At 45.0% G+C, this 17,261-nt stretch overlaps 1 protein-coding gene across 1 annotated transcript in view; it reads right to left on the reverse strand.

Moving 5' to 3' along the window:
• SNCA (synuclein alpha) overlaps positions 1 to 16,856 on the reverse strand; it is a 44,912-nt gene extending 28,056 nt beyond the window's left edge. The window contains exons 1-2 of the mRNA XM_028744775.2: positions 16,425 to 16,856; positions 12,025 to 12,170 (exon numbers count right to left, since the gene is read on the reverse strand). Of these exons, the coding sequence (XP_028600608.1) occupies positions 12,025 to 12,145 (121 nt within the window). The 5' untranslated portion in view covers positions 12,146 to 12,170; positions 16,425 to 16,856. The remainder of the gene's footprint in view (positions 1 to 12,024; positions 12,171 to 16,424) is intronic.
• Positions 16,857 to 17,261: the final 405 nt, after the last annotated feature.

Below are 17,261 nucleotides of genomic sequence, written 5' to 3' on the forward strand. Positions count from 1 at the left end.
CGCAAATTACTTGCCTTGCCCCGGGTGCTGACAACCCATGCTACACCGCTGCTCACTCTACCTTGGCAGGCGGGAGGGGAAGGTCTATACAACACCATTAACATACAAAGCTGCCTTATACCAGATCCGACCATTGAGCCCATTCAGCCCAGTCTAGTCTACTCTGATTGGCAGCAGCTCTCCAAATCTCAAACTCCAAATCTCTTTCTTATCATCTGTCTGATTGTTTCAACCAGAGATGCCAGGGATTGAAACTGGGATTTTCTGTATGTGAAACACACCTGTCACCTGCTAGCCTGGATAGTTCAGTTGGTTAGAGTGGTGTGCTGTTAATGGCACGGTTGCAGGTTCGATCCCCGCAAGGGACAGCGGCATATTCCTGCATTGGAGGGGGTTGGACGAGATGATCCTCAGGGTCCTTTCCACCTCTACAATTCTATGATTCTATGGTCCTTCCTTCTCTGTCTAATATATGTAGTGACTGCAGGATAGGGTCATGTGTTTACCACTTTCTGCAGACACCATGGTGCCAAGAATGAAAACATCAAAATGATTCCAGTATCTACAAAATGTAGGGAAAAAGCAATATGTGAATCAGCCATGAGGGATGCAGTTACTGTTCCAGGTACGAAATCCTGGCAGAGCAATCTTTTGCAATCCATAAGACTGGCAGAGGTATGCCATGTATCATTTCTATACCTTTCAAGTGAGAACATAGTAGTGTATGGGTAAAAGAATCTGACAAATTGTTTTCTAAAAGGCATCCATATAATATTTTACTACAGCTGGGCTGAAGGGGCAGACATTGGCTATGTTTGCACATCATGGTAGGCCATAAACGATGGCTTGCTGTGGACAAGCAAATCACAACCACTTCGTTACCCCCGCTTCACACTGTGAGAAAACAATCCATAATTCCTGGTTTATGATGAGGGATGTTATGGAAATTCCAATAAAAGTGAGTAAGGAAGTAGTAATTGCTGCAGGTGGTGTGTTCATCCGTGTTCAGGAATGGATATCAGTCAAGCGAATGCGATCAGTATTCAATCATATTGTTGTTGGTTTTAAATCTGCAAATGTTATGTAGTTAATGACTTGTTTAAAAAGGTAAAGGGACCCCTGACCATTAGGTCCAGTCGTTACCGACTCTGGGGTTGCGGCGCTCATCTTGCTTTATTGGTCGAGGGAGCCGGCGTACAGCTTCCGGGTCATGTGGCCAGCATGACTAAGCCACTTCTGGCGAACCAGAGTAGCGCACGGAAACGCCGTTTACCTTCCCGCCAGAGCGGTACCTATTTATCTACTTGCACTTTGACGTGCTTTCAAACTGCTAGGTTGGCAGGAGCAGGGACCGAACAACGGGAGCTCAGCCCGTCGCGGGGATTCGAACCGCCGACCTTCTGATCGGAAAGCCCTAGGTTTAACCCACAGCGCCACCTGCGTCCCTTATGATTTGTTTAGATGTGTCCTTTGCAATGAAATGAACGTAAGTTATGTAACTTAAGAGAAATAGTGAACAGCAAGAAGAACAATGTAGCATTTGGTACAGTCGTCAGGTTGCTGCACTGAACCGGGGACCCGAGGGTTCAAATTACTGGCTGATGTTTCTGACCTTGGCGTACCTCGCAGGGTTGTCCTGAGTATGAAGCACAGAAGAGAACCATGTCTGTCACCTTGTTCTCCTTGGAGGCAAGGTGGTCTAGAAACATCATAAATAAACAAAATATTTTTGCTACCTACAAAGTCAAGGCATCCTGAGGCAAAGTGACAGGGAACTTCTTGAGTCAGTGGGCCAAGGTGGGCTTACCTGGCTGAAGTGGGCTAGAGTGGCATCACAAAGAAGAAAAGAAAGAGGACACAGGCCAGCACATCATTTGCATAAGCTAAATTTATATAGATGCAAATTTAGCAGCGATTGCTGTTATTTAAACTGGATCGCAGCACCTCTCACACTGACACCATCTGCTATTCAGGTGCTAGCTGCTGATCGGCAGCTTCCAGGCTCCTGCTCAAGGTTCTAAATCTTTAACCCAGATTTGGACCAGACAGCCTTTCAAACAGAGGTCTCCTTCAAATGGAGGGCTGCTTTCTAATAACCCTTCCAAACAGGGGGTTGTTTGGGGGCACACTGCTATCCTCGTGGTGGCTCTGCTCTCTAGACAGCAGTCTGCAGCTGGGTCTAGTCTGCCTTTCAATTTCCCACTGTGATAAGAATTTTAAGGTCTTAGATATATGTTAAATGTTCATAAATGTACCAACCAAGCATGTACATAGATCAGCACAGGAAGACCGACCTGAAACTATTTATTATTCCCAGACTGACCAAATGTTTTCTGTGCAAGGTCAAAGGAAAATGGAAAAGCCTCCCCATTGTCTTTTACTTCACAAATCCTGTCTTAAGGGTATGTCTGTCTGTGTCTATATGGGGTGAGCCTGTGACCTGGCTCAGGAACTAAGTATTTATCATTACAAAAGACTGGCCAGGCTTCCCAGGGTATCCAATCAAGTGAGCATTAATAGGTAACCTGTCAGACGAGATAAACAACGCACTCAGATTTCTGCTGTAGACCATCCTTTCTGTGATGTAGGTATGATGTATCTGGGGGTGGTGGTCTTGAGCTATACCCCTTCTGTGATGTAGGTATGATGTATGGAGGGGTGGTCTTGAGCTCCAGGGCAGGGCAATTTAAAATGTCTTTGTTCTGGGTTCCTCCTCCTTTCCTGCATGTGAGGGGAGCACCCTGTTGCAACAGATCAATAAAGATCAGGCTTACTAGCTGCTTTGCTTCTCAATATTCTCTGGTTGGCCTCTCTTATTTTCTCCTACCAATAGGGAACCTACGTAAGGACTCTATATGGGCTCTTGGATACCCCATAAGGGGAAAAGGGCCCATTTTGTTTACAACATGTGCCAGAGAAAATCTAGGTAAGGAGGTTTGCAGGGAATTGAATGACTGCCTAGACCCAGCCATCTGGTGGTAGTCCAAGTTCTGGGCCTGGAAAAATAAAACAAGGGGAGGGCAGGTGGGTAACAGCACTGGGACCTGGCGAGACATTGGGACCCCAATATCTGCCCCAGGATGATGATCTCAGCCCCATCCAAAGAATATGAGCACTCATTCTTTCTTTCCCACACACTCCCACTGATTTGCCTGACATATTTTCCTCTCTCTTACAAATCAGTCGAAGAAGAAATAAAGGGATTTCTTTGTCCTTTGCTCTGATGGTTGGCCATTTCCCCAATTTGCAAGCAGGGGGTTGATCTCCTACAGACAGTCTGGCATCTTTACTAAGCAGGCTACCTTACGGTTCCATAGCAAGCATGAGGTCATCTCACGTGACAAAGGCAGAGCAGCCGTGCCTTTATTAAATAATCCGGTTTTTGATTTCCATATTTCCCTCCTGGTTACTAAGGGATATTTGTTCAGAGATGGTCATAGAATTGTAAGATGATCCTAGGTATATTGTTACAGATTGAGGAGGGGGACTGCCTTAAACCCTAGAAATTAATAAATGGTAGGATTTTGATTATTTGGGGGTACTGAGGGGAAGATTGGAGGCCAGTGGAAAAGTATAAGCTAAGTCAAGGCCTCACCTGGGATGAAGGCATTAATATCACAAAAGGTGTTGATGGTCCATATAGGAGGAATCTTGGGATCTATAGGAGAGCCTTTAGAGCAAGGTGTGCTGGGAAGGAGAACAAAGGGGGAGATAGATCTTGGCAGGCTGGCTTGCACTCCAGTGCTGCACTGCTGTGGGGAACAAGCCTCTCTTGAAGGGGTAAATATGTGAATAAAACCTCATTCTTAAAGCTACAACAGTATTTGCTGTGTCTTCAATTCTCCAAACCCTGGGTGAGAGCTGGGAACTCACTGGCATCTTGCCAGCGCTTGGCAGAAAGTGTGGGTGGCACCCAACTTCTGTAACAATACAGTACAGAAGGTCTCATGGTTTCAGGCTGAGAGACCAGCAGGACCAGCTGGCAAGCCTGTGTGGGACACAGGTCATGAAACCCTGATGTTGCTGGACTACAGATCCCATCATCCCTGACCATTGACTATGCTAGTGCGGGACGATAGAGTAGGTAGAGTACAAAAACATCAGGAGGGTACCACATTGGATACCCTAGTTGGAGATGCTGTTATTTTCTTTTGTGCAGTTTCATATATTCACCTTGGAGTGTGACTCCCCACAGTTGCGCTGCTCCTATAGAAACATAGGTTGTAGAGTTGGAAAGGACCCAAAGGGTCATCTCGTTCAATACCCCTCTTCCCCCGCAATGCAGGACCCACAACTGTTGCGAGGTTTCAAAACACATGCATATGAAGAAAGCGCCAATCTGGAACACCCACTTCAAAAGCTCAGCGCAAATAAAATAAAACCACCTTCAAAAATAGGCCCTAAAACCCAATATAAATATCAAGGATTAAAAACAAGACCCTTAAGATGGGCACCTGCAAAGGTGGGACTACAAAGTCTACTCAGAACAACATCAACACGTTCCTCCCTCAGACACAAGAACCCCCACAAAGTCGTTGTGTGAATCATTCCTGATTTTTGTATAATGACATGACCATGTGTACATCATCAAGCTCTACTTCTGCAATCATATACCTGTCTATTCATATGTAAGCCCCACTGTAGTCGATAGGACTTAATCCCAGGTAAGCGCAAATATAGAATTGCAACCTTTGTCACTACTAATCCCTTCCGTCTTTCTATTAAATGGCTTGCAATGAATTGGAATAAATTAAAATTATAATTAATGGGAAAACATCAATTACCAAAAAGTGACTATTAATGAATGTTAAGAAAATTAATGAAATAAATAAAAACAAGACCCTGCTGGGTACTTTGAAGTCAGTTGGATGATTAACATGTTTAAAAATTATGCCATGTGGTTAAATGATCTGCTCTACACTCTGCTGCACTGGTTCCAACAAAACTTCCAAGCTTATCTATATGAAAGAGCCAACAAAATGATAAGTGCTATAGCTATGGTACCCAGGAAGGGGAAAAAACACAGAAATTTCCCTTCTCTTTTCTAAAAACATTGTAGGCAATAAAGAGTAGACCAATTGAAATTAATGAACATGGCTAAGGTCCATTAATTTCAAAACATCTAGACTGAGTAGCAGTACCACCATAGTTATTGAATCTCTGGCCATATTCACACCATACATTTAAAGCACTATAATACCACTTCAAACAGTCATGGCTTCTGCCAAATAATTCTGGGAGCTGTAGTTTGATAAAGGTGTTGAGAGTTGTTAGGAGGCCCCCTATTCCTCTCACAGCTACAATTCCGAAAGTTTCTAGTAAAAAGGGAATGCCATTTGTTAAAACCTTCTTGTATTTGGAGAAATTGCTAGCATTGTCATTCTCCAGGGTTCAACTGCCCTCTCAGAGACTCTTAAGTGAAGTTACATCTCTGAAGGAAGAATGGGTGCACCCTTGTCTTTTGCACATATATCCATGTAAATCAGGGGTGGGGAACCCCAGGCCTGGGGGTGAAATGTAGCTTGACCCTTGTAACTATTCCCCTTTCACTGGTCCTGCTCCACACCTTGAGTGTTTTTTGGCTGGAACATGTCCTTGAATTCTGATCGTGCTTCTTCCTTGTCTGGATGGAGGGTAGAGAGGTGTGAGTGTGTGTCCAAAAACTAGCTCACTGTACAAAGGTAAAATCTGTATTTGCATACCCTCCAACACCCTGAAGGCAAAAATTGGGATGCCACCTTCCTGGAAGCCATCTTCCTTTTTTCCCCCCTGAGAGAGAGAGAGAACCTTGGCATTTTGGGCGCCATGATCTTGCATGATTTCGTGTTGCGATTGCCCCATGAAAACAGTGCATTATTCAGGCACTGTGCCCTAAAATACGCATTTTGGGGCACCACACAAGTTCGCGACCCCAAAAAAGCATTTTTTGGGGTGGAGGGGGAATTGTGACACGAAATCAAGTGAGGTAATGATGCCCCCAATGCCTGCTGCCTTCTTGTGAGGAAAAAAGGGGTTGATATGGTTTTTCGAAGACACCAGGGTGTGTGCGTGCGCGCTTGTGGTTCTGCTAATTTTTGCCCCTGGCCCTGCCTACCAATAGTATGCGGCCCTCAGAAGATTGGCTGAAAAAGAATGTGGCCCTCAGGCCAAATAAATGTTCCCCAATCCCAATGTAAACGAATGTACATGAACACCAAGGCGTTGTTTTACATGCTACAGCTGCTGAGGTAGGTTGAAATGGCTAAGGAGTCTATGGAAGCTTAGCTTTTCAAGTAGATTATTTGGGCCTGTTACCCTCTTGGCTTTTAAACTAGTGGAGGGCAGGCTATTGCAAAGCAAAGCAATGGCTTGGCTGGCCCTGCCATTAGGCAGAGAAGCAGCTGCCTTAGATAGCAGTTACAAGTGGCAAGGAGTGACAGTGAAGTGTTGGAGGACAGAGCTGCATGCTGCATGACCTGCTCTACCATCACCTAAACTCACCTTCTCTGGTGTGGTAGAAGATGCTGGCCCATCAACAGTGGATGATCCAGCTGCCCATCTAACCAGCTTCTATTACACATTCGTAAGGATGGGGGGCTAGGACGCGGGTGGTGCTGCGGGTTAAACTACAGAGCCTAGGACTTGCGGTCGGCGGTTCGAATCCCTGCGACAGGGCGACCTCCCATTGCTCGGTCCCTGCTCCTGCCAACCTTGCAGTTTGAAAGCACGTCAAAGTGCAAGTAGATAAATAGGTACCGCTCCGGCAGGAAGGTAAATGGCATTTCCGTGCACAGCTCTGGTTGACCAGAAGCGGCTTAGTCATGCTGGCCACATGACCCAGAAGCTGTACGCCGGCTCCCTTGGCCAATAAAGCGAGATGAGCGCTGCAACCCCAGAGTCGGCCATGACTGGACCTAACGGTCAGGGGTCCCTTTACCCTTTACCTTTAAGGATGGGGGGCAGCAATGATGGAGGGGGTTAGGCTTGTGCAACGATTCTCAGGACAAGAATTGGAGAGTCATCAGAGGCTCATTCCTATTTTAACCTGTGATATGCTGGAAGATACGAGTGAGAACTTTGTAGGAGGAGGAGAACAAGCTCCTGTTTAGAGGGTCTGGGATAGCTGCGAAATAAATTAACAAGTGTTTTATTTGCTGGGGTGGGGAGAGCTACACTCAAATTCCATTGGTTTGATTTGCTATCATCTATTTAAATCAATAATCTCTTGAGTAAAAAGCTGGAATGCTGCTTATTCAAAGAAAGAAAACAGATTTTACCTAGACAAAAAAAGACAATATACTATTGTAATAATCTGTGGGAGAAACACCCATGTAGCTCATTTTGTTTTTACAGTGAAAGCATGCATTGCTCTTTAACTGGCGACTGGAGGGACGCTCCAGGATGGCCCTGAACCACAAACTCCTCCTTGGTAGTAGGGAGGACCAAGCACTTCCCCTCAAGGCAAATCAATTATGAAGCATTCCAGTTCTTTTCAGCCGCTTGCACACCAGATGGCGAGGGGAGGTTGGGGGAGATGGCATAATAAAACTCAGAGAAAATGCATGTTCTCAACCAAATCTTCTGTGGAAAAGCTGCTTCACGCTAGCTATGAATCATGCAATCACACATAGGTTTTGTTTTTTGGGGGGGGAGGGGGGAATCAACAGGCCCTGCACTGATCACAACCCAATCTAGATCGTTCCTAAACTGTATTATCAAGGAGGAATCTGATATGCATCCAGTTCTGCCGTGCTCTTGCATCCCAAGAGAGCACGATCCAGAAAATGAAGGAAGCCAGGGTGCAGCAATGCAGAGAGTGGCCGAGTTGCTTCTGAGTGCCTTCTGCTGTGTTCTGTTGACCAGCGTCAATGAGCTCTAAGCAAGAGATGTGGTCTAGGAGGAGAAATGGTTGAATGGGATCAAGCTTCCCTATACCTAGAGGCAGGGGGCAGGTGCTGCCAATTCTCCATCTTTACTTTTCATATACAATGGTACCTGAAGGTTACAGACGCTTCAGGTTACAGACTCCGCTAACCCAGAAATAGTACCTTGGGTTAAGAACTTTGCTTCAGGATGAGAACAGAAATCGTGCGTAGGCGGTGCGGCGGCAGCGGGAGGCCCATTAGCTAAAGTGTTACCTCAGGTTAAGAACAGTTTCAGATTAAGAACGGACCTCCAGAATGAATTAAGTTCTTAACCTGAGGTACCACTGTATAGTTATGGTCTGAAGACGAATACTAAGCAAGTCTGGGTCTGGCCAGGGCCTGGATGTGTGACTGCCTGGGAGAAGCATATGTACACCACCATATGTACTTTCTTCATGAAGGAAGAAATTTTAGGAAAGGCAAGATACACAATTTAAAATGAGTACTCCTGGGGGAGGGGGCGGAGAATGAAGAACAGGAACAGAACCTAGCTACTGAGTTGTTTTTGGAGGCCAACACCATTTGTGATGATTCAGAAGTGAACTGGACTGGTAGTTGAATCTGTTAGCAAAGTCAATTCAGTAATGCAGATGGAGAAATAAGCAGGTGTTTTGTCTTTCTTCCTTCAGACCTTATACATAGCAAGGAGACATTTGACCAAACATACAGGAAAAAAACTTCCTCAGAACTACACAGCCAATCAGAGCATGTGCTACTTAATCAAACATCATGAAACTCTGACAGGTTGCTAAGCAACATCTCTTCCCTCCCCAGCATGGTTAGTTGACTTCCTGATTAAAGAATTAACCCATTGCAAACTGAACGATCCCTGATCTAGCATTTCCAGCAGTATCACTACCCTAGTAGTGATGAACAGAATTCTCTGTTGTCTTCTGCATTCAAAAAACGGGCTCTACCACTGAATGATGGTCCCTCTTTAATCAATATCTCCAACCTGGGCACTGAACTGCAATACTTTACTTGGGGGATTTTGCTGACTCTTACTTTTCACAGTACTCAGAATTTAATGCTTAGAAGGCAAGGCTTAGGTCTGTCTCTTTCGACTTTATGAATCACCCACATGTTCAAACTAGGGCATTGAAACAAGTGTGGTGCTGCCACTATCGATGAGTAAGAACACCAGGTCGCTCAGGTGCAGGAGAGGCAGAAATTGGGGAACCTGTTCCTAAGTTGTCACCTTTCCCCCTTCTTAAAGATAAAGGGACCCCTGACCATTAGGTCCAGTCGTGGCCGACTCTAGGGTTGCGGTGCTCATCTTGCTTTATTGGCCAAGGGAGCCGGTGTACAGCTTCCAGGTCATGTGGCCAGGATGACTAAGCCGCTTCTGGTGAACCAGAGCAGCGCACGGAAACGCCATTTACCTTCCCGATGAAATGGTACCTATTTATCTACTTGCACTTTGTGCTTTCGAACTGCTAGGTTGGCAGGAGCAGGGACCAAGCAACGGGAGCTCACCCCGTTGCGGGGATTCAAACTGCTGACCTTCTGATTGGCAAGTCCTAGGCTCTGTGGTTTAACCCACAGCGCCACCCACGTCCCTTCCCCCTTCTTAGTCCTCATTTTCTCCCTGCAGGTTCCCCACTTGTAAGATATGGGATGCTCAGGGAGGCCAGGCAGTGTAGGTGGTTTGCTGTTCTGTATTTTAGTATTAGCAAAAAACCCACAATTTTTCCTAAACATTTTTTTTTTTTTTTAAGTAGGAAGCACTTTATCTAGCACCACTGCAACCAAATTCACATGAAGTACTACATAACGGTGTAAGGGATCTGGATAAGCATATAGTAGTGAGTTTATGAGTCATTATCTGCTAAGTGTCCATGACAATGAATGCAGACACCTTCTCCAGAGGAGCATGTGTGTAATAGTCATGCCTGCAGGGGTGAAAAATGGCTGGGGCTCAGTAGCAACAGCTGCCAGTTTCATTGCTGTGAAACACAGCCATTTCGCAGAAAAAGGAACCGTTTCCAGGCTCCTGCTGTTGCTTGGCTGCTTTAGTCACCTGCAGTGTTGCTCCATGAAAGCCACCAATTCTGAAAAGGTTGTATGAAGCGACTAATAATAATGTTTGGGCATAAACTTAAGGGCACTTTCAGACTTCTCGCTGTTTTTAGGTGGGATTCAATCACATACCGGCAAATTCAAGTTGCCCAATAGTGCTGATAATGCCAAAGTTGCAGGTTCAATCCCTGTAAGGGACAGTTGCATATTCCTGCATTGCAGGAGGTTAGACCCTACGATTTCCCAAAAGATTCGACTTTTTGCAGCATGGAAAGTGATGGAAAAATACACTGGACAGTGTGCAATAACACACACTATTATGGGATGTCACCCAACCTTCTCACAAACAAATCAGGATGTATGCTCATTGAACAGGTCACCCAGAAGTGCCTTAAGCTGTGCCTCTAAATTTAGGTAAAGGTAAAGGTACCCCTGCCTGTACGGGCCAGTCGTGACCGACTCTAGGGTTGTGCACTCATCTCACTCAAGAGGCCGGGAGCCGTCGCCGTCCGAAGACACTTCTGGGTCACATGGCCAGCGTGACGAAGCTGCACTGCTGAGCCAGCACCAGTGCCGCACACGGAAACGCCGTTTACCTTCCCGCTATAAAGCGGTACCTATTTATCTACTTGCACTTAGGGGTGCTTTCGAACTGCTAGGTGGGCAGGAGCTGGGACCGAATGACGGGAGCTCACCCCGCCGCAGGGATTCAAACCGCCGACCTTACGATCAGCAAGTCCTAGGCACTGAGGTTTTACCCACAGCGCCACCCGCGTCCCTTCACCTCTAAATTTGGTTTAACGTTAATTCTGTCCTCCAAAGGAACCCTAGGAATTGCTGCTTTTTGAAGCAAGCTGGGTGTCTCTATCAGGCAAAAAATGACCTCAGCCGAGCTAAATTCCCAGGATTCTTTGGGAGAAGCTATGATGGTGTGAATCCAATAACTGTGTAGTGTAAATACACCCTTGGTTTGTTTGCATCTGCAGATGAACACAACAACTCTCATTCTTGCTGAATATACTTATATCTTCAGTGCCCGACGCTCAACTTTCTTTCAAACTTGTAGTAGCTTTACCTCAGGGATGGGGGTCTGTGTCCTCCAGATGCTGTTTGCACTCCAACTCCCATCCCTGTTTTACACAAATATTCACAGCTTATGCCTGGATAGCTCTTCCCCTCCTATCTCCCTCCATTACCATCGGTCTTTGAGACAGTGCAGACAATCCTAACACCCATAAGTTCTCCTTTCTGGAGAACCTTGGTCATCTTGTTAGATGACATGCCAAGTGGCAAGGAGAATCTTACCACACACATCAAGTATAGAAGCCTACTTTGGCATTAAGCAGTACATAAATAAAATAAAAGAACAATAATAATGTTATCTATTAATGAACAACAGCAGCAGCAGCAGCAGCAATGTAAACTTATATTTGGAGGTCTTTAAGCAGAGGCTTGACAACCATATGTCAGGAGTGCTCTGATGGTGTTTCCTGCTTGGCAGGGGGTTGGACTCGATGGCCCTTGTGGTCTATTCCAACTCTATGATTCTATGATTCTACGATTGTTGTTGTCCTCAAAACTTGCATACAGCTTTATATTTCAACAGGAATATCTAAACCAGGAGTGGGAGCAATGGGCCCTCCAGATGTTGCTGAACTACAAATCCCATCAACCCCTGCAAGTATGGCCAATGGGCAGAGATTATGGGAGTTGCAGTTCAGAAACATCTGGAGGGCCAGATTTTCCCCACCCCTCTCTAAGCAGATCGTGTGTGCACACACGATCACATACAACCCCACTTTTTATCTTGTATTCTTGTTCAGATGTCAAGGAGATAAAGCTAAGGATACAACTTTCAGAAGACGTTTTATTATGTTTCTATATGTGTTGGAAGCCACCCAGAGTGGCTGGGGCAACCCAGACAGATGGGAAGGGTATAATACTACTACTACTGATAATAATACTAATAGTGGTAATAATAATGTATGGCAATATGTATAATAAAATGGTTGTGGGCACCCAGTTTCTAAACATCACAATGTAAAGCAGTGAAAGAAGAAAAAAAATGACTGTCTCTGTTTAGATCTTGTTGCACACCTACCTACATAGAGAACTCCTTCTCTCGTTTTCCCTGCTGCTTCCGCCATGCCCTGCTTGGTCTTCTCTGCTGCCGCCACAACTCCTTCCTTGGCTCTGTTAAATCCTTTCATGAATACATCCATGGCTAAAGAATGTCAATATCCAGCCCTGGAAAGAAAGACAAAGAAAACAAATTAAATGAAGGCAGAGAGAGAGAGAGAGAGAGAGAGAGAGAGAGAGAGAGAGAGTTTTCAGCATTTGGTGCCCACCTGTTCATACAGTGCAAGTTGAATCCATGAAGATAAAAAGATATGGAGCTAATCAAGGCACAATAAGGGAAACAGGATCATGGCCGTTGAACCCAATACAGGAAGGGTTGAAGCTCAGTGGTAAATTTACCTGCTCAGTGATGGGCCTATCACCATGGAATGCCTTCCCGTGAAAAGTGTGTTTGGCTTATCTGTTAACTGATTTTAATGTTGTTGTTGTTGTTTTAAAAAAGACCTGTCTGAGGACATCCACTTTTAGTCAAATGATGTTGCTGGTCTTTGGTTTTTAGACTGTCATTTTAATGTTGCTGATAAATATTGCTGGTTTGGAGTGAAATGTATAGTTGTGTGTTGTTGTCACAATGAGTCATGCTTTATCTTTAAAACGGTGCAATGATCTGATTTGAGAATCACCTTCAGGCGGTGGTGGCTGGGCGAGAGGCAGACAGGCTGACAGTAAATGGAGCCAAAACCAATCACAGGTGGAATCAACTGATTCTGGTTCTGACTTTGTGCTGGCCGTCAGGGGGTGGCTTTTCCCACCTGCCTTGCCCTACCCTCCAGTCCTAGAGCCTTCAGAAAGAAGATGCCACCACGAGCATCGTGTGGATGTGTCTTTTAATGAACTGAATTGAGTGGAAGATGATGAGTCAAGGAGATGGGGAGAGCCTGTGTATGAATTCAGCAGTACTTAGTTTATTATTTAATTGCTACCTTGTTAATGTTGTTAGAATGGTTTTATCGATTATGAATGCTGTAGCACTTTGCAAATCCTATATTATTACAGTGGTACTTCTGGTTACGTACTTAATTCGTTCCAGATGTCCATTCTTAACCTGAAACTGTTCTTAACCTGAAGCACCACTTTAGCTAATGGGGCCTCCTGCTGCCACTGTGCCGCAGGAGCCCGATTTCTGTTCTCATCCTGAAGCAAAGTTCTTAACCCGAGGTACTATTTCTGGGTTAGCGGAATCTGTAACCTGAAGCATATGCAACCTGAAGCGTCTGTAACCCGAGGTATCACTGTATTATTATTATTATTATTATTATTATTATTATTATTATTATTATAATATTACTATTATTATTAATTAAATTTATACACCACCACCACCCCATCTGTAGATCCCTGGGCAGTTCACGACATACAAATACAAGATGAAAGACGCAAAATACATGATAAGAAAATAAGAACAAATAAGACTAATATGATTTTTGTTGTCTTTGTGCTGTTTAGCTTAATTTTTTTAGCAGTTTTGTTAATAGTGTTTTATAGATTGCAGTTGTTTTACTGATGTTTTGTAATTGTTTTACTGATGATTGGTTAATTCTTCTATATGATCTATATTGTACTTGTGATGTTCTATAATGTTATTGTTATTGTCTGTTTGTAAGCCGCTTTGCGATACATGTGAATGGAAAGCAGTGTATAAATATAATAAATAGACCAACCACATCAGCGTCCTAGAATGACAAAACAAAAAAAATTCCTTCCAGTAGCACCTTAAAGACCAACTAAGTTAGTTCTTGGTATGAGCTTTCGTGTGCATGCACACTTCTTCAGATACGAAGAAGTGTGCATGCACACGAAAGCTCATACCAAGAACTAACTTAGTTGGTCTTTAAGGTGCTACTGGAAGGAATTTTTTTTGTTTTGACTATGGCAGACCAACACGGCTACCCATCTGTAACTAGAATGACAAAACTGAGATGAAGGAGGAGGAAGCTGACAGTCAGGATCACCTACTGGACTGGGTTTAAGAAAGAAGTCTGGAGGCAGAAGCTGACTCAGGGCATGACTGAGTCTGGGTAGGCAATGTCCCATTTGCCCTAACAGATCAGCCTCCTTTGCCTTGAGAGGTCCATTTGCCCAGGAAGCTAGTATAAAAATAAGTGAGAGTTACCTTGCTGGGGGAGAACAAGGTCTATCAGTGAACACAAAATACCCAATTGTCTTTTTAAAGCTGTTAGTACCTTGCAGCCAACTTGCCCTTTTAAACCAGATTTTAAATCAATTTAGACCTTTTTTTCTGCCACACTCAAACATCAGAGAGAATGCAACCCCATAGCCACAGCTGAGAACTGCAACAAGTCCTTCCAAACCGTGAACAAATGAGTAATTATTTAAAAATAGGAGTGTGAATCTTCATTACCAAGTCCTGGGAAATATACTATATCCAGCAAACCTAGAAGAGGGAGGTGAGGGGGAGGAGCATTAAGCTGTCTTTATCTGAAGATGCTAACATTAGCCCCTGAGATCATGTTCATTTACATGCCAGCCCTGCACAGGATTTTCTTTAAAAACACCCACATATTGCAAGTGTTCAGGAAAATGCCAATCAATCATGGAATTGCACCAGGATAAGTTTGCATAGAAGTGGTGTGCATCTCTGTGACATGTTGGCTGACCTTGATTCACTTTTGTTCACAGCTGCATAGTTTAAAAAACACCACTGCCAAGTTCTTCACTTTAATTTGATTTCAATTTCTCTCTCTCTTACACACACACACACACTTGACTTTCCCCCTTAATCATAGGGTAAACAACAATCTCAGTGCTGTTAGTCTAGTCTATTTGTATATTTATAGTCTAGGTGATGTAGTAAACAAATCTTGAGAACCACTGCGATCTTAGCTAATCCCTGGACAAGAGCCAAAACTTCATCGGACTTGTCAATAAAGGCATCCAATTCCCTGGTAATGAAAGGAAGGCAGATCCCTGCATACAATGGCACATGGTGTGTGTTCTTGCTCGTTCTCTCTCTCTCTCTCTCTCTCTCTCTCTCTCTCTCTCTCTCTCTCTCTCTCTCTCTCACACACACACACACACACACACACAGTCTCTTACACAAGGGAAGATAAACCATTAGTCTGTGGGAGGAGGAGTACTAAGACAGTAGACACCATGTTTAATGGTTTGGAAACAGAAAGGAGATGGTTGCATATGGGAGATTTAGCAGGCAGCAAATTCTTCTAGAATGGATGTTGTTCCATTTCTGTTCTATCAGAGGCAGGCTCTGGACCTGGTTTCTCCTTTTAGGATGAGTCCCCTTCTCAACTGAGCACTTTCCACATTTTTGGGTCCACCCCCCCCCCCCCCAAAAAAAGCAACAACAACTGGGGACAGTCACACACTTCACCATTTTCTGAAGCGAGAGTACTTGTATATATACGAAGACTGAATGTCACAACAAACATGGCTAGGCTCTCTTAGGATTCCCGAGAAAGCTGGCAAATTAAACTGGGTGCCTATATAGCTCTGATCTCATGGTGGAACAGGGTAGGGTCCTTGAGTTAAATCAAGTGTGGTGGAGGACAACCTGTAGTTCTCCAACATCCATCAGCCCAAGTCAACGTGGTCAGGGACAAGGGAATTTGTGGTCCAGCACCATGCCTATACATGCATATCTCTTTAAATCGGGGTGGCTAAACTATATCCCATCATCCCTGTCCTTTGGACAATGCTGACTTGTGCTGACAAGAAATAGAGTCCAACAACATCTAAAGAGCCACGCAATTCAACAGTCATTGCTTAGAGAGGAAGGCTTCTGTGCTAAACACCTGCTCTCTTTTGTCCATCAGAAACACAACAAGACAGCTCCCATTGCTGCCTTCCTGTCCCACCTTTCCTAATACAGGAGTTTTTCTTGCTTAGCTAATGACAGACACTTAAATATATTCATTATTGAAATTATAATTTTCCCTTTCCAACAAAGCCAAGCTTCTGGGTTTGGGGAGTGTGTGTGTATCTGTGTATATGCGTACACAAGATATATTTTGTAGCATGATCTAATGTATGTTTACTCAGAAGTGAGTCCTGTTCATTTCAACGGGGCTTACTCCAAAGTAAGCATGCAAAGGCTGCAAGCGTAGGCATAGCAGTCTACAAGCTTCCGAACATTTGCAGAGAAGTAAGCTCCCCATTGAGTACACAAGGGAACTTATTTCCGAGTTGAAAACCTACATATGACATCAGTTTTTAGCATTCTGCCCATGCCTTTGCAGAAGTAAACCTCGTCGGGTCCAGTGCGATTTACTAAGCGTGCAATAGGATCACATCATCAAAAGTCCTCCTCCATCATGTACCACCCCCCTCCACCGCCTCACCACCATAGGAAAACGAAGATATAGAAATTTCATCCAGGTTGCTTACCCTCTTGCTCCTTGCCTCGATACTTCTCTAGAACTGTTGAATTTGAAGCGTAAAGGGAGGACCAGAAAGAGCGAGAGCGACAAAAAAGAGGAGAGTTCCGAAGGATGCTCTGATCAGTACATGGCTGCTGAAGGATACAGGGAGAGAAGAAGAGTCCAGCCGCGTCTAGTGGTACCCAGGTGGTCCCAGTACCGCAAAGCTGGAATGAGTTGGAAGGAAAGGACCGGGGGGGGGGGGCAGAGATCCTGCCCTCCAGTTCCAAGGCGCCTGGTGTGTGTGTGTGTGTGTGTGTGTGTGTGTGTTGGGTGGGGGGAGCAAAGCTTCACTCTCTCTCTCTCCTTTTCGCTGCCTCTTCTCTCCGCCTGATTTGTCAGGTAAGAAGACAGGCAGCGCCCACGAGCTCAGCCCAGGGAGAGAACACCGCCCTCCCCGCCCTCCCTCTTTCCCTCTGTCTCTCCATCTTTTCGTGGCTCCGCCCGTGAACGAGCAGCCTCCTCCAGAGAGAGAGAGCGCTTGCATGATGAGGAAGGGATAGGAGCACCCTGGCTGCTGGAGGGAAAGAGATTGCAATGGCAACAAGTGGGGGCGCCTTGAGAGTAGGAAGGGGATATTCCTGGTGGAAAGGGGGTGGTGGGGGAGCGGTAGCCCCACCCTTCCTTCCTTCCCCACCCCACCCCACCTTGCTCCCTGCTCCTTCCCATCTCGGGCCAGGCTTCCTCTTGAATGAAGGTGGTCCAGGAACATTCAGATCAGGGGGACGCGAACTTGTACCTCCGCATGCTGTTGTTGGTCTTCCTTACAAAACAAATGCATGCATAAGTAAGTCACCGCGGACAG

The sequence above is a fragment of the Podarcis muralis genome, chromosome 9 (genome assembly GCF_964188315.1).
Source record: "Podarcis muralis chromosome 9, rPodMur119.hap1.1, whole genome shotgun sequence".
NCBI classification, from domain to species: Eukaryota; Metazoa; Chordata; class Lepidosauria; order Squamata; family Lacertidae; genus Podarcis; species Podarcis muralis.